We start from the raw sequence: 27,511 nt of genomic DNA, 5'->3' as shown, positions 1-27,511 counted from the left end.
CGAAAACGGGGAAAAAACACACCTTTAATGAAAGTCTGGATTCAATTGCCCAAAAAAAGCAAACACTGATCACAATAATGGTGATTTGTTTCAACATTAATTGCAGGTGCAAAAGTGATATTGATTCAACAATTAACATTCACAAATCAGCTATTTGTTTACATTGATTCAATGGTTGCTTGCTGTCTGGGTATCCATGTGAAGGGTACAATATGTGTACCTTTGAGGGTACTGCCCCAGTGACAAGCCATTGTACCCCTAAAGGTACAAATCTGACACATTTTTTCTGACAGTGTGGTTATACATGTACATACGAATGTGAAATCAGATCTATGATACACAGTTCTAGAAATAATTGTATTGTATATTTACAATAAGAGTTAAACATAGCATTGCCAAAAAAATTAAACAGTTATTTGCCTGCTGTTTTAAAGTGCACCTGCTAAACTCATACCCCCAAGTCGGGCGTTCATTACGACATGTGACACATTGAAGTTGTAAAATAACACAGAAGTGGTGTCGGCTTTGCTGTCTTTTGGGTTTATTTTGGGATCCTGCTTTTCTGCATTCAAGTAGTGTAATTCAGGCACCACCCATTGAGCCTCCCATTGTTGAAAGCATAAAAGTACAGCTGCCAACGTCAACAAAATAATAGAAGTACAATAGCTGTCAAAAAAACAATAGAAGTGTTTCTCAGATGAATGGAATGTAGTTCTGTAATTCTAGAAGACATCGATGAGCTTGATGTTTGATTTGGGTTGGAGCTAAACTTTGTAGGACAATGGCCCTTCGGGACCATATCCCGTAAGAAAGGTTTCGTCCTGAGAACGTTCTCACAACGTCCCTGCTGGTGTCGAATACATTCCCAGAACGTTCTGATATGGTCACGGTGTGCTTTTTTAAAGGGTGTGGGGACGTTATTTGGTGGACCTTCACAGAACATTCAGGACGTTCTCTGAACTTATAGGGGACCCCCAGACAGCAAGCTAACAGTTACAAACCATTCAATCAATGTGAAAAATGGTTAATTTGTCACTGTTAATTAATGCTTTTAATGTTGAAATAATGTTGAATTTCAACAAACCTCCATTACTGTGATCAGTGTCTGCTTTAGTTGCGCTCTTGGCTTTCATTGTGTTAATTCAATTTCCTCTTCCAATGCCTGCAATATTATTCTAGGATAGCACCTGTGTGTGATCAAAGGATCAAAGGATGAAAGTTAAGAAGTTTAAGTTGTAAGTTTTTGACAAAAATTAAGATGTTTTATGAAATACTGAGACTCAAGCCTTCACTATCAATGCAAATTTCCTTGTTTAAGTGTGTTAGTAAAATGTTTTGTTTATTGTCTTGTTCTTTATTGCAGTAAATTTTCATCAATCATGAACTCAAGATTAAATAAAGTCATTTCTTAACTTTATTATTTCACATATCATGAAAAAGCAAACAGTTCTTTGCCAATGCACAAGTGTTCTTACTGAAACACCACCACATGCATGAAAAGAGCAGAATTAACACAATGAAGAGTACAACTAAAGCAAACAAATATCACAATAATGGTGGTTTGATGAATTTTGTTTTGTAACATTAACTGCGGGTGTAAAGGTGATATTGATTGTCAATGTGTCATTTAAAAATACTAAAATGAAATGCCTGAGTCATGACAGTTACATTGTCAGATGGTAAGTCATACAATTACCAAAAGGAGAAATAAATAACAGAACTGGTTGTCATTTGTTGGCAGGCAACGTTGTAGTTTGGTCCCCTGAAGGTCCTGCAAATGTTATGAGAATGTCCTATAGTAAAGGCCCCCGATACGTTCAGAGAATGTCCTGATTGTTTTATGAAGGTCCACCAAATAACGTCCCCCTTTAAAAAACCACATCGTGACCATATGAGAACGTTCTCGGAACAAAACATGTCTTAGGGGGTAGTTGCTGCACTATAGCATCACATGTGGCAGTGTGGGTAATTTTTCATCTCACACACTCACCAAAGTTAAGCACCATTTCATGTTTTGTAATGTTTCTGTTGTGAATAAGGCAATTTTATATGGATGACTGTTAGTTTATTTGTATTTTCTAAATTATTTGTCTGTTGTCTTTTAACAAAATATGCAGTTTTTCACTGAATCATGTGTCTGTGTGTCTCTGTTTGTTTGTTTACATTTTACAATTATCAATAAATATTATCAGGGTTCAAATAAAAATTTCCAATAAAATCATCATTCTGTATATCAGACTGTTAAAAGAACATTTAAAGAAACACAGTGAAACAGTTTCCTTTGCCAAATCTGTTTTTAAATTATGCTGGGTTGGCACGTGGAGGACTTGAGACTTCAATGCAAAGACTCGAGACTTGTGACTTGAAAACAATGACTTGGTCCCACCTCTGCGTCCATCCTCAGGCAAATGTTGACCTGAGAAGCATTCATTCCACATGCAAATAAGAGAACTCAGACACACCCCTGATGTTTGTCTACACTGTAAAAAGGTTACTGTAATTTTTACAGTAACTTACTGGCAGCTGGATGCCAGTAAGTTACTGTAAAAGTGTTTACAGTAAACCGTTTACAGTGTTTACTGTAATGTCTTTTCACAGTAATAATACGGTCTACTGTATTTTCATATATTTACTGTAATTACTTTTACAGTAATAATATTGTCTACTGTATTTTCATATCTTTACTGTAATGTCTTTTCACAGTAATACCACTATCTACTGTATTTCATTTAGAGTACTAGAATTTATTTCCTAGTACAGAATCAGGATTTTTTTTACGATCTGGGTTTAACTTTAAACAAAATAAATTTTCTACCTGTAAAAAAACAATCTATAATTCACAAGTTGCAATAAAGTTGAAGAAACAGGTATACTCACAGCAGTTAAAGTTTTATTTTAAACAGAATTTCATCTAAAAATACTCAGAAAACCAGGGAACAAAACAACAAAACAAGCATTGACAACTGACAAAAAAATGAAGGAAACAGAGTTAAAAACATACAAACCACTTAATGTTTTTACCAATGCCTATCTACAGGTTGTTGTTAAAATGTCATAGGTCAAAGAGCATACGGGTCACATGACAATAAACATGCCTGATGCAGTATGTCCGAAATGTAATAATACTACTCCCACAAAAACTATATAGAACATACTGTTTTAATGGTAGACAGGTAGGTACTTAATTTAAATCAGTACATACTGTCGCAGTATGCAGTTTGGACAGCATAGGTCACAGAACTCAAATCAAACAGCAAAAAAAAACATGTTTGTTTTGTTAGTAGTGTTATCGTCAGTAGTGCTTAATTTCATTACTCAACAAGCTCGTTGATAAAAGATGCCACAAGGATTCAGGCTGGTGATTTTTCTTCTGTGTCTGGCTGATATGTGATTTTGATTGGCATTTGGTGCTATCAGGGTGTGTTCTCAGAATGAACCTGCAAGCACAGGAAAAAAACACATTATTTAAGCATTATTTATAAACTGAATTTACATTACAATATTTGCATTACTGCTAAATGTATAAATATCAATATTTATAAACTGTTTATGAATGAAAAATGAAGACGCAATATTTTTAAAATACATTTAATTCCTAAATATTTAGGGAAAACCAGACCAAAATCTAACTGTTGAGTCAGGGCAGAGATACAACTGACAGCTGTCAATTTCAGTATAATTTACAGTAACACTGTTCAAGTGTTTTAACAGTTAAAGGGATAGTTCACCCACTAACGAAAACTGTGTCACCATTTAATCACTGTCTTGTCATTTCAAACCTTTATGACTTTCTTTCTTCAGCAGAACACAAAAGAAGATGAAGAATTTTGGTAAAACAAAACCATATGCCCCCATTGACTTCTATTGTATGGACACAAAACTGAAGTCAATGAGGACCAACAGTTTTCTGTTACCAACATTCTTCAAAATATCTTTTGTGTTCTGTTGAAGAAAGAAAGTCATACAGGTTTGAAATGACAAGAGGGTGAGGAAATAATGACAGAATTTTTTTGGGTGAACTATCCTTTTAATTTGTGTTCCGAAGATGAACGGAGGTCCTATGGTTGTCGAACGACTTGAGGGTGAGTAATTTTTGGGCGGAGCATCCCTGTAATAATGGTTCATTAGTTTATGATTACCTCTGAATGAAGTCCAGTGTATTGGTGGCCGCTTCCTGGTATTGCACATTGAAAATCTGTTACTCTTGTGGCTCTATGATGACTCTGCTCTCCATTGTCAGCATCGATTTTTTGGCACGGAAAACAGAATCTTCTGTAACAGACACCATCATAGCAGCTTTTTAGTAAGGGTAAGGAAAAACTATTGCTACAAATCATGATTCTTGAGACTATTTTTCACCATTATTGTCACCATAATAAAAAATATATATTCACATGCTAATATATTATGATAAAATTACTCATGCAAATACAAAAAATTCTATAGTTCCTTCTCCAGAACTACCGGTCTGTATGGTGTGTTCCATTTAGTATTGATTGTCCTTCACCTTGCAATTTAATTGAATTTAAACATTTTTCATTAGCCATGGTATTTAAAAAAGCATGTTGATAAACTTACCAAGTGCGATCAGTCTTGGGGTGCTGGGCACAGAGAGGGATCCCTCTACATCTGCTGGAATTGCAGTCATCTAAAAGTACAGCAATTAACAGGCTGAGAGAGATTCATTACATGTATAAAGAATATACTTAAAGTGATATACTTAAATCTGTTATCATTTACTCACCCTCTTGTCATTTCACACCTGAATGACTTTCTGCCTTGCACAGAACACAAAAGAAGATATTTTGAAAAATGCTGTTAACTGGACGCCTTTCACTTGCAAATAGTTTTGTATCTATACAATAGAAGTGAGTGGGGTCCAATGCTGTTTGGTTACCAACTTTCTTCAAAATATCTTCTTTACAGTCTTAGGTACCTGTAAAAGTTTGATGATAAATCATTACGAAAATTAAATTATACGTAAAATGCTTGACATATAAATGCAAAACAGGAAATACAACCTCTGTTTTAGTGTTGCCTCACTTTAGCTTACCAGTTTTGACGGTAACGACCAGAAAAAGGCTCATCCGACGTCCCAAATGGCACAGATCTAACAGCTAACTTTAAATAAAAACAAAAGATGCACTTCAAAATACAGTATTCCATTTGTTTCTAAAAATTGCAGCGGTCCATTTACTTATTTTAATCTTTCGAAAGTCTGAAAAAGAAATCTCAAAAATTATGCAAGTGCAGTTCATCACATGAATAGACAGGTAACTGACAAATTACATTATAGATAGATAAATTAAGGCCATATAATTTTTAGTTTACTTAATTTTCATTTTTCTAAGTTCTGTTTTTCATTTTATTTTGTGTGTTATATTTGTCCACATACATTACTGCAGTATACTATAGAATTTACTATAGTAAAATTCCTAGATACTATAATGTTTTTGAACCTTACTATAGTATACTACAGTGTTTACTACATCTTATCAATTCACTACAAGGGCACTACAATTTTCAATAGCAAATACTACAGTACATACAGTATTTTAGAGTGTTCAAGTTAACCGGACTTTTATTTTGGGAAGACGCTTCAGTTTTAGTGTGTGTGACTTTGACGATAGCTTCACTCAAACAGTAAAAATGCTTGTAAAATAAACTCTCAGAGCAACTCTGGAGATGAAGTTCATGTGTTCATATCCTACAGTGCAGACGCAGACAAATCCACCAGCATCACGCGAGTAGCAATGTTAAACTGTGTAACGTTAGTTCATTCATTCACCCAGACGCTTAGAACAGCCAGATGACATATTTAAATAACAGGAGTATGCGTCCGCGAGTCCGCATCTACTTATATGGACTCAATGCAGCCGGAAAACTCGCATAATAGAAGTAAAATAGCGGTGCGCCATTGATTAAAGCACAACGACAAACCCACTTCATACAAAGACTCTGTCTAATCATGCACATGACAAATTTTCGCGCGCTGCTACACTGGCTAATTTATTCTTAGCACAGACACAAGTTTTTTTTAGCACAAACAACCCTGGGAAGGTTTGAATTTTTTAATAAAAACATTGAATACGCTAATAAAATATTTTAAACTCATATTTCATGTCCAGTTTTTCTCATGTGGCAAGTAGCTATAATAAGCGGGATAATGTACAGTATTACTTACCAGTTTCCACAGTTTTGACGGTTACGTTACGTTAAATGCCAGAAAAAGGCTCCACGGACACCTCCAACATTCCAAATGGCACAGTTCTAACAGATATGTTTTAATAAAAACAAAAAATAGATATGATATTCCATCAATAACATGTAAATCCACCATACGGGCTTAAATGTGACTTTATTGGAATGCTTTCACTGACTTTAGGGTGGGGGAGGGGTTCTGAGGGGGAAAATGCTTGTAACCCGCTTAATAATGCTATTCTCACCCAAATTGCCCCACTAATTCATTTTTGGTTGTTAACAAGTTAATGCATTTGAAAATATCTGAGTTTTACATAAAATAATTACAGAAGTAATACTAACCTTTTTGTTGAGTCATTCCTCCATTATCTGCCACGTCCAACAAACGGAAAAAAACTTGAAAAGAAATCTCCCTTTTCATTGGTCAGTTTTTGCGGGCATTTGCACTACTGTAAATCGATTTACAGTAGAGAAGAATTACAGTAGTGAGCATACATTTTCCCATAATCCTTTGCTATTTACAGTATAATACTGGTTACACATTTAACAGTATTATACTGTGCATATTACTGTAAAATACTGTTTAATTTACAAAAATCTGTTACAGTGTAGTGTTACAGGAATAGCCCTGTATTCCCATAAATCAGAGACTTGTGTACTTTCTGTTTCACTTTGGAAGAGAAACAAATGTGCCTTTTAAATATCACACCGCAGACTAGGTAAACTACAGTGAAATTATGTCAAAAAAGACCATATAATAATGTATATACCATGACCCTCTGTTACTTCCAAAAGTGAGAGAGAGAGCGAGAGAGCTGCTTAGTTGAATGTGTAATATACTGTAGGTAACTCTGATAGCAAGCAATTGAATCAATGTTAAACATGACACATCAATGTTTTCTTATTGTCTGTTTTGCTCAAACAAATAATGCTAACAAAATGTTGAAATTTCATAAAATATGGCATTCAATTAATTGAATTAACTTACATTTTATTTTGGGTGAACTTCAATCTGAAAAACGCATTCTTATTTTCAACCCAGCATTGGGTCAAAAAGGGATGAAACCATTTGAAAATCTTCCAGCATTTTTAGAGTGTATTATTTAATGAGTTATCGATGGTTGGACAATGAAATTAAAGTTAAAAAAGTCAGAATTCAGGTTGTTATTCTTAAACATCACATATTTAAATTAAATAATACATATTGTGTTTGTGAGAAGATAAAACCCATGTTTCTGGGAATAAGGGGAACATTTTTGCTAAATGGGAAAAGTCTTTTCGAATGAGAGATGCTTTTTTTTTTAAGAATTCACGAATCAAGAATTCCACGTAAGTGTATTTACAGTATATAGCACTTTTTTACAATGTGCACGGTTTATAAAGGAGCTTTACATGAAAAAATAAACCAATACATACTATGTATTACAATACATTGTAACATTGCAAAAAACAACAACCTGTAAACAGGCATGCATTCACGCTCACAAGAAAGTTTCAATGTTTGTTAAACTTACGGTGTATTATGTATACACTGTAGCATTTTAAAGACATTTTATGTCAACTGGCTAACAAAATAATGAGACTCTGAAGAAACGTAACAGCACCTGATTTGGTCACCCCAGTGTAAAATACTGCAGTGTATCTCCTCATTATGGAATACACTAGAGTATTCAGTGCTTGTCATTTACTTTAACATGTACAATTCAGCCTTTTTTTGGTTTAGTAAAACAAACACTGATCCCCATAATGGTGATATCAAACCAGTTATTGTCAGTAAAACATGACCAGAAAACTCTGTTTATTCTCAATAATATAAATAAGTAAAGATGTTAATGGTGTTTGTGGCTGAAGTCAGTTGTAGTTGTTGTGTTTTATTTCTTTGTGTTCTTGTTGTTTCTGTGTCCATCAGTGATTCTGCTTGTTATCACTTCATTATCTCATTCACTCCAACATTCAGTGTCACATTTATCAGTCTGTAGTATGCACACTAAGCAGTGTTGATGTCATCTGGGCTAACCCATGTGGGGCCTACATGGAACCCGCGGACAAAACCAGCTGAGACCCAGAAGACAGCCCACATCAAACCCATCTGGACCCCATGTGTCTTTGCTGGCTGGGAATACTATGCAGTTCTCATGTTACAACCTGTTGAAGGAAGTTAAGGTTTTTTCCCTATGACAAAACAAAGAAAATCTCTTATCCTCCCGTTGTTCCAAACTGTATGACTTCATTCTTCATTCTATGATCCTCACTCTTCTATGATAAGTATGTTTGGGAATATTAAGGAATTGATAAGCACAGTCAACATTAACTTCAATTTTATGGTAAGAAGGATACAAGGAAAGTGAAAAAGGACTGAGACATCTTTGGGTGTCTTGTGTCATACAGGTTTGGGATAAAATGGGGTTGACTGAATCACAGAGTGTTGACTTGGTAAATGATCTCAATGAGGCTTTTATTGTATTCTCAATTACTCAGTGGATGTTAAATATTTGTCCAACTTACAGGATTCAGCAAAGCTAACAACAGAAATAATTATTGTGAAGAAAACCCCTGTTGTGAAGAGCCATCATCAGAATGGATGGCGTCAATATGAATGGTGACTAACGGCATGGTAGTGACAGAGGCACTAAAGAATCTCTTAGCTGTTCATTTTTTATTCAGTGTGATAAACCCGTCATTGACACAAAAACTTAATTGAGCACTGTTTGTTTAAACGTTAAACTTAATGGCTACAAAACTGGCCTACTTCCTATAATCATCAAATCTGTGATGATTATAGGGGACTTCTCAATGTTTTCTTATTTTAATTATGTGTCACAGCTGTCTAGTAATAGCTTTTAAGAAAGCTACACATTAGTAAGAGAACAATAACATTTGGATCTGTTTTGCTGTTATAAATGTGCATTATTAACACATTATTACAGCTAACCAAAAATAAATAGAAGATAAAATCTAGGATAAGAGCCCAACTAAAGGAAACACTAAACACTATTAGGGTGACTTCTTATTGTTCAGGGTTTATTTCAGTGATTGTGTTTGTTATCAGCAGGTGTTCATCATTCATGAGATAATGAAGTGATGATTGATTCCTCAACTCAACCTGATTTAACTCATTAACTTGTTCATGTCTTATTTAGGGAGACATCCAAAACATACAGGGTGGGAAGACACGTGGACTGGAGTGGTCTAAGAAACGTCTAATGAACGTCTAAGGAACACATTTTTGCTTGCTGGGTATTGAGCACCATTTTTTCTAAAGCAATAAAGTGCTACATGGTACCTCTTAGGGTTCTACAAAGCACCATTTGATGAAGGTGCTGTATAGCACCTTAAAAATAGGTGCTATATATCCCTAAAAACGGTTTCCCTATGATTACGAGCCAAAGAACCACTTTTAGCGCTATTTAGCACCATTTTTTCTTAGAGAGTAGAAGACATCAGATGTTCACCAACAGTAGCCATTTTTAAGTCCAGTCTCAAAAAGCTTAAACTCTTGTTTATTTAATGCAAATAGTTTTTTGTCTACCACAGCTAACATTATCGAAGCAAACAATCTCAAATTTATATGAATAAAAAATCTCGTTTATTAGGCTTCATCATTATATAATGATTACATAATAAGAGTTTTTATTAAACAACATTGTAAGCACTGAAAGAAAATTAACTAAATGCGAAAGTCAAGAGTCAAGAGCTCAACTAAATCAAACTCTGATCACAGTAATGGTGGTTTGATGAAATGTCAACTTTTGTTCAACATTACTAGCAGGTGAAAAAGTGATATTACTTCAATGCAATTAACATTGACAAATCAACACATTTTTAACATTGATTCAATGGTTTGTACCCATTACAGTAGCTTGCTGTCTGGGTCTGTATTTTAAATGCTAGATCAATTATTTTTCCTTGATACAGTCAATGATGGACTGGAACAAAAACATTTGATACATTTTTAACATTTTACTTTTGCTTTTTATTGTTCTTTTCAGAGCAACGTTTTGCCAGTAAATATGCTCCTCCACCAATAATCACTGCTCCTACTGCTGCACCTCCTGCTGCTCCAATTGCTACGGTAGCAGCAACAGCACCCGTCTTAGCTGCTACCCCTCCCACTACTCCACCTCCTACTGCTCCCCCTGCTCCTCCTATTGAGGCACCAATAAGACCTTTTTTGCGAGCAAGTTTTTCCTGAGCATCATCATAGTGCTGCTTATTATAACCTTGCTCCTGCTTTTTCTTCAATTCATTTATCTTTCCCAGAAGCTCAGTCACCTGATGTGGATGTCTGATATTGTTATGAAAAACGTGATACCGTCTCGTACACTGTTCAACCAGTGCCTTTAAATTTTTGTCCTCATTAATATAATCTTCTATTTTCACAGTTTGTGGTAGTTCATCTCCATGCGTGAAGAGCACAATGGTGTATTTTGTGACTTCCTTTCCAAAGTTCTCCTTGATCCACTTGATAGTGTTCAGCTCTTCTTGTGTGAGTCTGACACCCAATCTGATCACCAGCAGAATCACAAGACCATCACCAGAATCATTGAATAACTTCTCTATTTGACTTTTATTCTGGTCTGCATTTGTTTCTGTATCCCAGAGTCCTGGTGTGTCTATCACTCTGACTTTTTGGCCATTTACCTCGCCATCAAATGCTTGGCAGTTACTGGTCACAGATTTTGAAGAAAATTTTGCTACAAATTCCTCTTTACCCAGAATAGTATTTCCTGCAGCACTCTTTCCTGATCCAGTTTTACCCAACAGCACAATCCGTAAATCTCCTGTGAAGAGATTATAAAATACATCACACTACATTTACATTTAGAAAAAGTTTACTGTTATTTCTTCACAAATTAGCATGCCCATAAAATCGTAATGTAAATTAGCAGATTTGGCTTGCTGTCCGATTTCTCCCAAGGCAAAAACACAGGAGGACTGTCAGAGGAACTCCCAGTCAACACGTGAGGTCACGTGATGATCACAGTGATGTCACGTTCTCATATTGTGACAGTGTGAGTAATATGTGAGCTCAATTTATTTGATTTAGTCACCATTATGGTACTTTCTTTATGATCACAATTGATATAGCAAAACATATCTGAGATCTGAGAATGCTGGCTAACTGGAGCAAGTGATTTATTGATCTCATGTTTAATTGTTTGTCTGGTTTTCACTTCTTCAAAACTTTACTGTTTGAGACCGAGCAGTGAAAATTTTGGAAGAATTTCTTAAACCATTATATGCTATAATGTTTTTAAGAGATTGTTGGGAAACATACAGACATCAAGAATCTGCATACTAAACTCAAAAAGGTGATAGAAGTCAAACACTGTAGAGTCAAGAGCTCAACTAAGTCAAACACTCTTCAACATAATGATGACTTCACATGACTTCACCATCACATCTAAACCTCTAAACTCACAGTACAAGAGTTAGATCACAGTTTGAGCACACAGTGAGTTTACATTCTGACCTCATCGTGAGTATTCTGAAAGATGACATCACTGTGACATCAAACTGTTGACTGTGGGAGATTACTTTTATATCTTGGTAATGATTAGATTAGATGAGCATACTTCTTCTACAATCTTAAAATGTGTTGATTTTAACACATTGTTTGTGTTATCCTATTTAACACATTATGTTATTTTTAAACAGTTGATGATTTTTAACAGAAGCTTGTGTTGCAAACACAAAACGTGTTGTCCCAAGGAAAAACACAGAGATGTGTTCAGTTAAGGACAACACATTTATGTACAGTACACACAATGTGTTGTGTTTAACACAACTGTTTTAGAGTGTAAACTTACATTTAAATTCATCATTATAGCTACACAAATGTTTAACAGCACTCACCCATTGCTTTAGCAATTTTAGTTATGCAGGCAAACCTAAAACACAATCAACAAGTTTTGAATGAAAGATTGAATTCAAATTTATGCACAGAATGGACGAGATGCAGATGGTAAACTTTATAACAGTCTATGTATGTCAAGCTCTAAAAAAAGGTGAAACATACATAAAATTAGAAAAAGGCATATTTAAGTACTTCTCAGTAGTTCCGCATTTTGTTGATATGGTATAGCCTAGTTCTTCCCTATCTTAAGTCCACAAATCACTCAAATCTTTCCACACATAAGCACCAAAGATAAACCATAAGGAACAAAATCTTGTGGCAAATTGATTTGAGTAAACTAGCTACTCCCAAAGACAGCAATAATTCACCAGGTGGTTCAAACTACATTGTGCACTGCAATACTCGTAAACTTTGGGCTGGTCTACAGTCTATTGCATAACTAACATCTGCAAAAGCAATTTTGGGAATCAAACTCAGTATACGTGTGCATGTGCGTATGTATATGTATATGTGTATATATATATATATCAGAGGTGGGAGCAAGTCAAATTTCAAGTCAAATCAAGTCAGTGGTTTACCTCAGGGGTTCTCAATCCTGATCCTCAGGAACCCCCTGACAGAATGTTTTAGATGTGTCTCTATATAAAACACCTGATTCAACTCATCTGCTAGTTACCTTAGATAGCAAGAGAGCAGATGAAAACCACTGAATCAATGTTCATAATGGATGATGTGTCAATGCTAATGGAGTTAAATCAATATCACTGTTGCACCTGAAATTGAATATTGAAAAAGATGTTGAGATTGGTAACAAACCTACCATTATTGTGTTCAGATTTGCTTTAGTTGGGACCTTGATCCCCTGACTTTGGTAATAAATTTCTTTTAAATCATAATTGAGGCAGCAAGTTTATCATGTCTAAAGAAATCATCACAGCAGTTAAAAAACAACACTAAATACTGAGAAATTTACTACAAACTACTGTCAGTTGATTCTTTCTTCATTGTTTTAAACAAATGTATGTTAAATTGTTATAACAGGCAAGAATTATAAGTTCAAGAGTCAAGGTCCCACAACTAAAGCAAACATCTGATCACATATAATGTGGTTTGTTGAAAATCTACATCCTTTTCAACATTCATTTCAGGCGCAAACAGTGATATTGAGGTTTAACTCCATTCAAGCATTGACACATCATCCTATTATGAACATTGAATTCAGTGGTTTTCATCTGCTCTCTTGACTATCTAAGTTAACTAGCAGATATGAGTTGAATCAGGTGTTTTATATAGAGACACATCTAAAACATTCTGTCAGGGGGTTCCTGAGGATCAGGATTGAGAACCCCTGAGGTAAACCACTGACTTGATTTGACTTGAGACTTGACTTACACCCACCTCTGATATATATACATATGAAATACATACTAATACATCCTAAATACAAAAGTATATATATTTATTTAACAGAGAGTAATACATGCTGTGAAAATATGTTGTTANTGTTACCCCGTGTAAAAGTGGCCCAGTTTGACCATTAAACCTTTATCTCTTAAAAAACTGGTCTTAGGACAATTTCTATCTAAAATCCACGTCAAACATTTAGATGGCATTAACTTGAACTCAAAGAATTTAAATTATTTTTTATAAATGAAGGGTCAGATAATGTCTATACCTGTTTACTGTGCTGAAAGTTTTTGTGTTCATTTTTTCTCCTAATCTTGTCCCAAACAAAGTCCTAATCTTTGTTCGAACGGCACTCAAATCTGATTTGTTTTTGTTAACTTTCTGCACATCTTTTTGTAAGTCATAAAATCTATTTGTTTTGACAGTGAAGTAAATACCCAGTGAATCATTTTACGTTATCTTATTACGATTTAACTAAACAGACCACAGATTTTTTCTGCCTGTCTGAACAAAGTCTAGGCCGGTGCTTGTCTGTAACACGTGTAACATGAGTTGGATTGGACAGCCTTGTTGTATGGCACTGCACATATACAATGTTGGCCAAATGAAATAGACAGTAAATATTAATTTAATCCAGCCAATGTGCAGGAGTCTCATCTGTGCCTGTTCGAAATCATGAAACGACACAAACACACAAACTAGTGAAGTGCTTCGCTTTTCATTGTCACTGACGCAGCGTGTGTGTGTCAAACACACATCAATACTAGCACAGTTCTCTGGTCATGTTAACCGTCATGACTACTTGTGAACTATGATCATAAAATTATGACACTGTCCACTTAGTGCAAAGGACGCTGACCACAGAAGCCATGCTCCACACGCACGCAAACATACATGTATGATGCCTCGCAAAAGTATTCACACCCGGTTCTCTTATTTCAATGATTTACATATTCAACATTTAAATGTAGTTTTATTTCTTTTTAAGCGCTGCAATTATAAATGATTACATGTGAAATTGTTTTATGCAAAACATAAACTGTAAAAAAACAAAACGTAATTTTACAGAAATTTTCTTTCTTTTTTTTACAGATTTCCACGTAAAATGTCAATTTTTTTGTTTTTTAATTATCTTTGAAATACGGTCAAAAAACGTAAAATTACAGGAAAAATACAACAAATTTACAAGAAAAACAATTTCATATATATCCTTATATCCTGTAATTTACAGGAAAAAAATATTTTAATGTATATTTCGATTTCTCCAGCTTACAGAATTTTTTTTTTTTTTTACAGAATTTTTTTTACAGTGTAGGCCTACTGTTTTTTGCCTTTTTTAAACCTTTTGGCATCCTTATTGATTAGATTGTATAGCGATGTCAGAAAATAAGGAAAAGATTGCGAACAAGACTGTTAGTGACCTGAACTGTCCACATGAACACTAGTCTGCAGTTACAAGTTACCAGACTTATAATAGTTTTGTTGTCAGTTTTATTTTAGTTTTGTATATGTCGAAATATATATGTATTTTGAATTAGCTTTAATTTTTATATTTCATGTTATTTTTTAGTTTAATTTCTTATGCAGTTTGTCATTTTATTATTTATCTGTTTACATTGCTATATAAATCAATTTAATTAAATTTTTAATAAACTATAATAAAATAACAAAAACCGCAATCCCTTTGCCAAAGTATGACCTCGAGCAAGTATGCCTACAAAAATGGGCCAAAATCCCATCTGCAGTGTTCTCATAGTTATATGCCAAAAGACCAAATTATATCATTACCACAAAAGTCTCTAAAATGACAAAGTATGGGATGTTAATATTTAGGTATCCTTTATATTTCTGTTCATTTTCACACAGAGTGGCCTTAAAATGTACCAGGACTTTCAAGCGAGATGTCAAATCATGCGGAGCCTTTTCTCACAATATATCTGTCATTATTCATTTCAAATCTAACAAACGTCTATTGTAACAATGTAACAATTTAATAAAATTGGGATTCTTTGGTCAAATACAATAAAAACCATAAGATGTGATGTGTGGCTTAAGCGCCCAAATACATTTTCAGGTCACTGTATAACAATGTCACATTCAAATGATGAGTTTCAGTCATTTTTTGGTAAATAAGGAATTAGCTATGAACACGTTTGTGAGGCACCACACACACATATACACACACGCACGCACGCACGCACGCACACACACACACACACACACACACACACACGCACGCACGCACACACACGCACACACACACACACACACACACACACACACACACACACACACACACCCCTCCTACAACTGCACAGATTCTCTTAAAGGGACAGGTGCACCATTGTAAACACAAGGAGAGATGGAAAGGAGGGAAACGGAGGAAGACTTGTGATGTGTCCAACCAGCCATCTGCAGTCGCTGCGTGTTCCTGTCACACGCCGGAGAGTCCGCCATGCTCTTCTGCACCTCGACAGACAGCGCACGTCCCAACAAATGCGACAAGCAGCTTTCGTAAACATCTGGCAACGTCAAGCGGCTATTGCGCTGTCCACACCGTGAGACGTGGCGTCTGGTTTTTGAGGTGCACGCCGGACATCGAGGTTCGATTTGAAGTGTCACTGCATGCACACGTACAAACACTCGTTCATGCCTAAGTTAACACACGCTCTCTCATAACAGCTCGTCCACTGGTGAGGGAAAGGGGCGAGAGAGGTCATGAAGTCGTCATTCGCCTCCTATATTTCCTCTTTCTGCAAGACTTCCTCCTGGAAGACAAAAACTTTGGTGTCTCCAAGTAAAGAAAGATCTCGTTCCTCGCATTTCTGCGAGGTGGCCGACGGCAGTTTGCACGTTTTGTTTGTAGGTATGTTTGGATATTTGAGTTGGGTTACAGAGAGCGGTGCGGTATGGGCAGAAAGCAGGTTGCAGAAGGCATGCAGGCGTTGTAATATACGGGAGAGCAGAGAAGCGATGGGACGCCGCGTTCAGTCGTTTCCCCCTTTCGCTTTCCTTTTCTTTGTCCGGCTGAAAGTATTTCGGCAATCGTCTCGTTCTCTCACGCACGTGACTCTTTCTTGGAGTGAGGCTTGTTGCCCAGGAGTGCATCTATCTCGCCTACGGTCTGAGGAGTCATTTGGGACAGAATCTGTGGTGAACATGACAATAATGAACATTAGTGACAATAGTGAACATTATGTTGTGAGTCTTTAAGTGCATATATGTGTGTTCATCTAAGTGTGTGTGTGTATGACTATATATGTTTATATGTGTGTGTGTTTGTTACCCGCAGGGCTCCAAGGTTCTCAAGAAGTTGGTCTGTGTTGGAAACACCAAGAAGTACTGAACTGACCCCCTCGCTACGTAAACACCAGGCTGAATGAGAGATTTTCACATTAATGTGCAAGGGGGTAAATGAAGCTTTATTTATAAAGAACCTTTGAGAACTTGAACCTTCATCGGCTCATGAATATTAATTAGGTGATGCCCAACAATCCTTGCTGAAAGGCAGGGAAATGAGTGTGAATGTGCGTCCGATGAAAGCGTTTATTGGCGAAATAAACGATGATTTGCTTTTGCGTTGGTTCAGTTCACTGCAGAAGCAACCAGACCCAGATAGCACAGGTACATCTGTAAGATAAGGAGATCTGGAAAACATCCGCTGTGTAAAAACATCTTCGAAAGAGCTGTTGTACATCCAGTCTAAATCATACACATCTTCCAGACATCTTCCAGAGGTCTATATGACGTGCAGACGTCTCAGAGATGTAGGGCAGATGAGCAAACAGCATCTGCCAGATGTCTATCAAATAGATGTCTGCCAGATGTACGTGCGCTATCAGGGGAGAGTTCCGCCGGGTCTTAAAGCCCTCCAAATATGTGGTCTGCAATTTTACACAGCGGGCGAAATGCTTGTATAAGAGCAGAAATCTCTCTGACGTCCACACACTTCTGCTCCGTATGCAGTTCAGCATGGTGTTAATTGATTTGTGGGCATCTGGAGCAGGTGACAAGTGAGTCCCATTCACAGGCGTTAACAAAGTTTCCACTGCCAAACAGCTATTACTACTGAAAGCTGTGACGACCTTCCGTGTATCTGTGCGTAAAATCCTTGTAAGTGTCCTCTTGAGGGACCGCAAAGCATGTCGGGTTGCGTTGTGTCTTACCGATCGCAAGCTGCGCAGCTGTGCAGCCCAACCTGTCGGCCACCAGATGGAGCTCTTTAATTTTGGCCAGTTGTCTGCGTCCTTCTTCACTGTGTACTCGCTCCTTCAGCCACTGATATCCCTGACACACACGCACACTCATGTTAGTCACATGAGTGCACGCGGACGAAATGGTGACAGGTGTTCACAAACTCTTAAAACTCACTTTCATTGAGGCCCGCGAACAGTCGGGAACGCCGTCGCTGTATTTCCCTGTGATGAGTCCGCATGCCAGAGGAGACCACGTCATTGCTCCCACACCTGACATAGATAAATCGAATAGTATTTAATGAGTATTTTTAGATGGAAACCAGTCTCACAGCATCGATCATAAACGGCTTTGTTGTCTTCATTTGATCATTTGTGCAGATCTTTTAGACACCCCTCAAATAAATAGCAAGCTACTGAGACATTTCAATGAATATTCCCAGACTTTGACATATCTGGGACCTGTTCTGCTCCGAGCTTTACTGAGCTCCCTAACAAGACATTAAAATAATACAAAAATAATGCTGCCTTATAAGAAATCTCATTTGACCGAAGTCTCAAACAGCATCACATCCATCCCAAAATGCAATAAGACTTTTTACAATATGGTGAACAGAGTTTAGCTGTTCTATTCAGTATTTGTCACAAGAATTTGGATCAATTTAAACCCATCGGCACATCGGCTACAGAATAATAACGAATCAATATTTCGTTAATTAAAGTGATAGTTCACCCAAAAATGAAACTTCTGTCATCAGTTATTCACCCTCAAGTCGTTCCAAACCTGCATTAATAAACTTTTATTTTGTTAAACACAAAATAAAATATTTAGAAGAATGCGGGAAAACAAAACGTTCTGGGGCACCATTGACTACCACAGTCATTTTTGTTATACTATAGTAGTCAATGGTGCCCCAGAACTGTTTGGTTACAAACATTCTTCAAAATATCCTCTCTTGTGAATAACAGAAAAAAATATTTTTTTTCCCCACAGGTTTGGAATTTTCATGTTTGGGTGAACTATCCCTTTAACTGTGTGAAGGCCCTATAAGAAGTGTTTAAAATGTTGACTACTTTGTCTTTTTCAACCGATATTTGTGCTATTTATTCTTATGCTATTATTCAAACTCAACCGTGAGCTCTGTTTGACGTTTGGACCGTCGCAGAACATTTCAGTTCACTATTCCGTTTCCATTAAGCCACTGTGAGGCAGTGAGGCATCACCAGAGTCGCTTTTTCAGGGGTGTCTAAAGTAGGTCCTGGACAGTGTTGGGTAAGTTACTCTGAAAAAGTAATTAATTACTAGTTACTAATTACACATTCTATAATGTAATTAGATCACTGTGCAAGTTACTCTCTTCAAAAAGTATTTAATTACTTATTACTAATTACGTTCTATATCCTACATCAACCTTGATGAGTTAAGTGATTCAAGGATAGACATGAAACGGCTCTTTTAATTCATTCAAATAAATCATATAAAACTACGTAAAGTATTATTATTAATTACAAATGTGAGAATTATACACTAAAGCACGGATTTTAAAGTTAGACTTTGAATTTTGATGTAAATTCCTCTTCTGCACACACACATATTACACAAAGTATTTAGTTTAATTACATCAGAAGTAACTGTAATTAAATTACAGAAAAAATAAGAGTAATCCCTTACTTTACTTTTTCAAGGGAAAAGTAATTAAATTACAGTAACTAATTACTTAGTAACTAGTTACACCCAACACTGCNAAGCAGAGAGATCAGTGTTTGCTTTAGTTGAGCTCTTGACCCTTGACCCCTGTGTTAGATTTCTCTCTGTATCAATGCATGTGCTGTTGTAAAGCAGAGAGATCAGTGTTTGCTTTAGTTGGGCTCTTGACCCTTGACCTCTGTGTTAGATTTCTCTCTGTATCAATGCATGTGCTGTTGTAAAGCAGAGAGATCAGTGTTTGCTTTAGTTGGGCTCTTGACCCTTGACCCCTGTGTTAGATTTCTGTTAGAGCTGTGCAGTAAGCAACTCTTCACTGTTTCCATGTGATGAGATAATTATCAGGCGTTATATTAATTCTATTCTATAACCCAGTGAAACCACAGACCTCCTCTATTCTTGACTGCTTCCCCCCTGTCATGCATACGGCGTGGGAAATGTCCTATTGGGCAATTAAATTGTGCTGAAATAGTGGGATTATAACTCCTAGTCCTATTAAGCGAATGCATATTGCAAACTTTCTTATTCCTTTTGGCTGAAAGTACACGTCATTTTTTTCCCAGAAATGATATTTCATGATAAATATTCTTTAGTGCAGTGGGATCGCTTTGGCTGAGACGAAGGGTCAATTCAATATGGTAGGCTACCCCTGTAGAATTTTTTTTTTTTTAATGGCATTAGTGGTTATTTTGGGAATCGTTTTTGTTTTAATGGAAACAACAGCGTCTACTGGTATGTCGTGTTTCCCACAGGATTTTGAGAGACTGTGGTGCTGATGACGTCACGCACTAATTAGCATTTTTGTGACGTCATCACGTGTGTTTGGTCTAGTGTTGGCACTTGAAATCTGCTTCGCTTCTACTGTCTGATCTATCACATTATATTGTATTTTAACACAACTGAATGCTATTTTCAAATATTATCTGTTCTATTGTCAGACATAAAACTGGGATAAAATAGTTACTTAACATGACCCAATAACATCTCCTGTTTAATCCAGCCAGCTGTTACTTTAACGGCTGCTAAAATCCTGATTTATAAATGCGACATTGTCTGAAAAATTCTCCATACATTTATGTGGAAGAGCAGATATGTGATTTTGGCTATATACTTATTTGTCTCATGCAGCGCATATCCAGGGGCAGATTTAGTGATTTGGGGGCCCTAGGCAAATCCATGTATGGGGGCCCCAACTATGCGCCATTTTACTTTACTGCAACCCTTATTTTTCTTCCTCCTCAAAGCACAAAACTTTTCACCCCCAGTCAAAGTGACAGGGAAAACTAAGCTTAATAAACACAGATAAATTCCCAAATGAAAACATAGGAAAACACATAGAATACATCTGCAGGGTTTTTCCTGGCTAAAAATGAGGTGGGGGTTGTGCAACACGCTTATATAAAGCATTAAATTTATTCAATCAAACAGAAAAGTTGAAAATTATAATATGAGCCTTATTTATTAGACTTTTTAGCCCATAAGTAACCAGTTTAACTAAAGGAGCAAAGCTCATTCACACGATACGTTCCCTTGTAGTTCACTGAGCTTTGAACGATTCACTGATCTCTTACATTATGTGTAAATGAATTGGTTCAAAGGAGTCATCAGTCTTTCTGATCGCAATGTGCGTTCATACTGGCGAACTCGCTGTGTACAGAATAACGCTGATTCAACGAGCCAACTTCACAGCTAAAAATATTACAAAGATGTAAAGCAAGTTAATTTAGAACACCTTTTCAAAAAATTGAATGTAAAACATCTGAACAGCCGTGAAACACAGCTAATACAGCTCCTAATAGCTATAGCTATTTTACTGAACTCTTCAGCATCTCACTGCGCTGGTAACGAAACAGCGCCTCTATTGTGGCTATTTGGATGATTACTTGGGGCTCTATGTGGCTGCTGACACGGCTTATTGGTTAAGTCCACCCCTTGCTTTTGGAGGCCCCTGTTAGCTCGGGGGCCCATGGGCGGGTTAACGCTTAATATTTGTTTTATTTAGTTAAAACTCACCATCATGATGATCAGTGTTTCCTTGAGTTGGGCTCTCAACTCTAGATGTTTAAATTTTGGAATTCGTTTCTGTTTTCTTCAGTAATGTTGATTGTTAAGAGCAGGTGTTCATCACTAATGCACAGTTATCATTTAATTACTCACTTTATTATCTCATTAACTTTAACTCTTTGAGAATTGCTTGTGACTTGAAAGGAATGACTTGGTTTCTCCTCTGGTGAAATCAGCTGAGGGAGCTCTCACAGAGACTCACACTAAGCACATACACAAAATTATACTTTAAATTAACTTATTAAATTATGGACAGTGGTTTCACACAACAGAAATATGTTATCTCTACTCAAATACTTAATGTATGATGAACTAAACGGAACTGAGTAAACTGGGTAAAGTGAATTCTGAAAATTGTTGCTAAACACATTATAGATGTTAGAAATGTATTGCTGAAAGACATTACAAAGACTCAGAAGTATGTAGTATTGAATTGTGGAGTTAAACAGTTTTTCACCAATTCTCTGTTCAGTTTTTTTTGGGTTGTGTAAAACATGGAATCGATGATGAAACGGAGCTTCCGAGCATGCGGCCCCTCCCCATCACTAAAGCGCCTAGCATCAGGTGTCTGCTCAATGAACGCAAACTTAAAAAAAAAAATTATATATATATATATATATATACAATGAGAAAGAAAAAAAAAACACTTTGATAATGAAAACAATAAACTCAATTGCAAGAATGTGACATGATTTTCAAATAAACGGATATTTTTCTTAACAATTTTCTAAGTTTCGTCTTTGCAAATAATAGTTTTGAATTTGCCTCTAGATTTTTCATTTGCGCTTTTCGAGTTTTTGTTTACGCTTCACAAATTTTAGTTCGCCTTTCTGGCACAAACCTCACATGTGGGCAGGACTTATGGCCACTTTACTCTCATTGTTAGTGAGATTTGAATTGACAGCTCCCTGACCAGGAAGTAGATACTGAAGACAGTGCAGGGGATCAGAGAGCAATCTGCTTGCGGTTTTCTGTATTGTATTGTTTTAGTGTTTGTACTTAAATTACTTTCTTATTTTGTTACTATATTAGCAGGGTTGCCAACTTTCACGCACTTAAAAGTAGGACACGCTTCCAGGCTCTATCACACTGTAACAACAAGCCGAGCAAATACAGGATAGCTAGCCATATTCACAAGCAACTTTACCTGGGTTTAGAGGCCGTCAAGACAGCACTCTATAATTTATAATTACAATGATATCAGGAAAACGAGCACTTGTTGAACCTGCCCGGACAGACATATGGCGCGTGCAAATTAAACTCATAGGCCCGGTTTCACAGACAAGGCTTAAGGCTAGTCCCAGACTAAAATGAACGTGTGACCGTCTTAACTGAATATAACTTGCCCAGAAATATCTTAAAATATATCATTGCCATTGTTTTGTCTCAAGATGCACACCAGTAATGTATTCTTCTATGGCATTTTTATAAAAGCGACATAAATATCTTAATTCAACTAAGGCATAGTCCTGGCTTAAGCTAAGCCGTGTCTGTGAAACCGGGCCATTATGCAGAAAGAACTGGTCCATGCGCACAGCACATGCATAATACAGTGTTCAGATCAGGCTTTACATGTGGTTAGTTAGAATGAGTAAAACTCGTATACACTGTTGTACATGTTGGGAGTGCCCTCCGATCCACCCGTCCAAAATACATCAGAGTAACCAACTGCTACCGTCTTTTATACCAATATTATTCATGCGCCCCAAGAATTCTTATCGGGTCCACAATAATGGTGGTTTCATGAAATGTCACATTTTTTTTCAACATTACTTGCAGGTGCAAAAGTGATATTGATTCAATGTCATTATCATTGACAAATCAACAATTTTTAACATTGATACCTGTTAGCTTGCTGTCTGGGGGTCCCCTATAAGTTCAGAGAACATCATGAATGTTCTGTGAAAGTTCACCAAATACCGTCCCCACACCCTTTAAAAACTCCACATCGTGACCATATCGGACCATTCTGGGAATGTTTTCGACACCAGCAGGGACGTTCTGAGAACAAAACATTTCTTAGGGGGATGTAGCTTTAGATAATTATCTACTTTTCCGTTTTATGTCTGCATTCCGTGCTGCCGTCCGCGTTTTCCACATAGCAGCAATAAGAAACAAATATAGTATGGTATGGTTTTCTTTTGTTGTTTGTCACCTTTTACGTCTGACGCTTTTACGTCTGCCGTTTTTGCGCGTTGGTGTGCACACTCACATTGGCGCCCTTTGTTAAGTCATGACTCACGAGGCGTTAAACGTCAGTGATAAATGCGCACGATTGTCATCCCGGCGTGGACAAGCCTTTACTGTGATCAGTGTTTGCTTTAGTTGGACTCTTGACTCTTGGTTTTATTGAGTCACTTATTGCTTCAACAAATGTGTTTTAGTATACTGTTTTTACAGAATATAAAAACATGTCGTTAAAATTTGTGCTTTCAAAAACAATGCAGTTCTTTGTTTTTAGGTTAACATGTTAAAAATGTCTAACGCAATTGTTGCAGCATTTGATTATTCTGTTATCTTGATAACATTGCATAGCGTTGAGTGCACGCTCTTATTTATTCAAAGGCTTTTGAACGATAAACAATTGGGGCGGTTTCCCAGGGCTTAAATTCACCATGAAACGCAAGTTGCGATTGACTTCTTTTAGATTACAAGTGCAAATGAAAAAAATAATAATAATGGTGTGCACGGATAAATCATTTATAATAATCATTGCAACACTGTGTAAAACACTTGGAATTTTGCATGGTGACTTTAAGGTCTTTAAAGTTTCACAGACAAGGCTTAAGACTAGTCCCAGACTAAAATGAATGTGTGACCTGTTTTACCGAAATATAACTTGCCCAGAAATGTCTTAAAATATATCAGTGCCATTGTTTTGTTCCGAGATGCACACCAGTAATGTGTTCTTCTAAGGCATTTTTATAAAAGTGGCACACCTGAACAAGTTCATCAACACCCTGACAGCAAGCAATCATTGAATCAATGTTAAAATGTGTTGATTTGTCAATGTTAATGGCATTTAACAAGCAACAACATTGATATGTGGTGGTGATCAGCAAATATGTTCCTTAGATGACAGTCACGTATTTAACAGGACAACAAGCACTACAATGGCTCTGTCTTTGTTTCAGGGTATTTTTCAGGATCTTAATAGTCGGCATGTGGTATCAAGCCTGTTTACTGTATTTATTATCAACATTATAAATAATAAAATACATTAAGCATTAATAATGATCATTTTAGATAGAAAAGACTTGAAGAAACTTACTTGTAATCTCAGAGTTGTGTGACGACAAGCTAACGTTCACAGATGAGACTGTAATATTTCTCTGAATGTGATCTGTATAAATAAGATGAAGAGCTCCTCCTCCTTATTCCTAGGCAAAAAAAAAAAACAAATTAAGCTGAGATAAACAGATACGCCTCTGGTTATTGTGTCTTTTCCTGTAAACCACAGCTCTTCCAGTAACATACTCTATTAGTCTGCTTTCAGTTTCATGCACTGTAAAAAGTATTACCTTAGATCTACTCAATAAGATTATGGCAACAGATTACAAGCAATTTTTCTAATTAAATTAGAAATTATTAATTCTTATTAGAAATGAGTAAATGTGAATCAATTTTATTGCTTAAAAGTTACACAATAAAATGGAGTAAATGCAAATTGTGACATAATAAAATTGACGTACGGTTCCAAAAGAATAATTCAACTTTCAATATCATTCAGAGAAGGTAGAATTTTCCTAAAAATGATCAGACACAAAAGGTTCTGAGGTGAATTTATCTTGTTCAAAACTTTTGGAAGAAAAAGTCAGAAACACATTAAATGAAAGAAGCAAAACACACATATAACTCCGTAAATAATAATAATAAATCAATTCCTTCCCTTCTAACACTGTGGCCAAACCAGATGATACAAGAAGCCACGGCATTTAAAAAAGCGATGCTAACACACCAGTGTTTGTGACAATTGTCTCCAGTTGTATGTGCTACTTGCATGATGCTGTGCATGTGCTCAATGGTGCTGCTTGGTGAGCAACCTATTAGGCCCATTGCCTTTGTTATATCACAAGAAATGCATGAAGTCTATTACTAACTTAAATTTATTATTTTATACAAGAAATCTTAATACTGTAATAGAAAAACCACCATATCTCAAGCAAACAAACTTTTTGGCACTTGGAAAGATTCCTTCCTGTACCAAACCCAGATAGCAAATATTTGCGGCCACACCATTTGGTTAAGTTCTCATTTGCACTGCCATAACAAGTGCACTTTAAAAGCACACGCTTTCAACAGGTCAAGCAAAATAATAGTCAAAGGTCAAGATCCCAACTCAAGGAATCACTGATCACCATGATGGTATCATTCTTAAAACATTAAATATATATTTTTTAAATGTATTCAAACACATGAAAAACCTCTAACCCAGATAGCAACCAAACCAGCAAATCGTTGCGGCCCAAATCCGGCCCACACCTTACTCCCCATACCGCCTCATCTGGCCCACATAACGCGTGGAATGATGGCACTTGGGTGGTCTGCTCCTGTTTGCCAGGTTTGGGCCACAAGCAAGCCAAAGCAATGCCACATGTCAGTCAAAAACAAAACAAATGAAGCAGAACTGACCCAAATATAATCAACAGTTCATTTCAATTCTGGCCCAGATTTATCCTAAAACCAACATCTTTCTGTGCTCCTGTTTGACAGAATTTGTTTTGAGTTTCATTATTATTATAGTGATGATTGAGTCATTAGTGATGAACATCTGCTGTTAATAAACACAATCACTGCAGAAAAGATCTTGGTAAATGAATAAGTCAGTAAACATGCTCTTCAAACCTTATTAAAATCAGTAAATGAATTTTAAATCAATGTAACGCATATAAAAAATTTGAGCTTCAGCACTTTCTAGACACACACAGACATCAAGAACCAGCATATGAAGCTCAACCATGGTGACAATCAACAAAATGATTCATGCTGCAATGAATGAAAAACTCCCATCATGCAATGCAGTATGACTAATTATTGTCACCACTGTTGAGCTTCATATGATAAATGTTCATGTGTAAAAGCGTGATCAGGATTTCTTATCTCTATGTTTAAGATATTTATTTAGATCCAAATGTAATTAATAAACCCAGAGAGATTTAAACCAGAAACACTCATTCATGGAAAGCATAAACTATTCTGCTCCTTTAAGATTTGATTCAGAGTCACACAAATGTTTGCTGTGAAACAATATTGTAATTGCTTAGAGGCAAATCTCTTTGAATGACTGAACGGCTCAAGAGCTCAACTAAAGCAAACACTGAGCACAATTATGTGGCAATGTTGTTGTTGTTGTTGTTGTTGTTGTTGTTTTCTTTCTTCCAGCTGTCATCCAAGGCTGTGGCTGAAGTCAGTTGTAGTTCTTGTGTTTCTCTTTTCTTCAGTGATGTTGATTGTTAACAGCAGGTGTTCATCACTAATGCTCAATCATCATTTCATTACTCACTTAATTATCTCATTAACTTTAACTCTTTGAGGACTTGGATGTGACTTGAGACTTGCTTGTGACTTGAAAGCAGAGGTGTATAGTACTTGAGTATTTTACTCAGCGATGCCCAAACTCAATCCTCGAGGCCGGTGTCCTCCAGAGTTTCTCTTCATCCCTAATCAAACAAATCAAACACACATGTCTGTAGCTTCCCTGATAGCAAGAGAGCGATAAAAACTATTGAATCAATGTTAAAAACTGTTGAATCCTCAATGTGTTGTTGTCAGCCACCATTATTGTGATCAGTGTTTGCTTTAGATGAGTTCTTGACTCTCGTGTTTGAATGTCAAGTTTTCATTGTCTGCTGTAACAGAGCTGAAATATGTTTGTTGAGGTAATGAGAAACAAGATCCATTAGAATCAGCTGAAGGTGGATGTTGTGAGGTTATATATATGTACTGTAGCTCATGAGAGTGATGTTTTATTAGTGTTTTAAGTTTCTGTGATACTTCTGTGTGATTAAAGCAGTGGTGAGGTGTCAGACTTTCATTCATTTACAGGAAATATTCCTTACATTTGTTTGTTGCTGACTCAATTAG

At 36.3% G+C, this 27,511-nt stretch overlaps 2 protein-coding genes and 1 long non-coding RNA gene across 12 annotated transcripts; all 3 read right to left on the bottom strand.

Annotated features, from left to right (window-relative positions):
- Positions 1–2,870: 2,870 nt before the first annotated feature.
- On the bottom strand, positions 2,871–6,867 carry LOC130549728 (uncharacterized). 10 transcript variants are annotated; one of them, XR_008962259.1, is made up of 7 exons: positions 6,185–6,536; positions 5,054–5,121; positions 4,898–4,936; positions 4,745–4,778; positions 4,579–4,648; positions 4,140–4,272; positions 2,871–3,437 (listed from the first exon to the last, which is right to left on the bottom strand). It is a non-coding gene; the product is annotated as an uncharacterized LOC130549728 (long non-coding RNA). The 10 variants fall into 10 exon arrangements; XR_008962258.1 differs by having other exon boundaries at positions 4,579–4,671; positions 4,745–4,774; positions 4,902–4,936; XR_008962252.1 differs by adding an exon at positions 6,544–6,867 and having other exon boundaries at positions 4,579–4,936; positions 6,185–6,270.
- A 2,273-nt stretch (positions 6,868–9,140) lies between these two features.
- LOC130549730 (GTPase IMAP family member 7-like) lies at positions 9,141–24,768 on the bottom strand. The gene is made up of 3 exons (XM_057327037.1): positions 24,699–24,768; positions 12,058–12,092; positions 9,141–10,982 (listed from the first exon to the last, which is right to left on the bottom strand). The coding sequence occupies exons 2-3, from the start codon at positions 12,059–12,061 to the stop codon at positions 10,162–10,164; spliced, it is 825 nt and encodes a 274-aa protein (XP_057183020.1). The 5' UTR covers positions 12,062–12,092; positions 24,699–24,768; the 3' UTR covers positions 9,141–10,161.
- LOC130549731 (voltage-gated potassium channel subunit beta-3-like) lies at positions 13,572–17,951 on the bottom strand. Its single transcript, XM_057327038.1, has 4 exons — positions 17,837–17,951; positions 17,632–17,752; positions 16,752–16,840; positions 13,572–16,613 (listed from the first exon to the last, which is right to left on the bottom strand). Exons 1-4 carry the CDS (start codon positions 17,936–17,938, stop codon positions 16,524–16,526), a joined length of 402 nt encoding a protein of 133 aa, XP_057183021.1. The 5' UTR covers positions 17,939–17,951; the 3' UTR covers positions 13,572–16,523.
- Positions 24,769–27,511: the final 2,743 nt, after the last annotated feature.

The sequence above is a fragment of the Triplophysa rosa genome, unplaced genomic scaffold (genome assembly GCF_024868665.1).
Source record: "Triplophysa rosa unplaced genomic scaffold, Trosa_1v2 scaffold167_ERROPOS184624, whole genome shotgun sequence".
Taxonomy (NCBI): Eukaryota; Metazoa; Chordata; class Actinopteri; order Cypriniformes; family Nemacheilidae; genus Triplophysa; species Triplophysa rosa.
The sequence above is the reverse complement of the archived record's forward strand: the minus strand, read 5'-3'. Positions and strand labels throughout refer to the sequence as shown.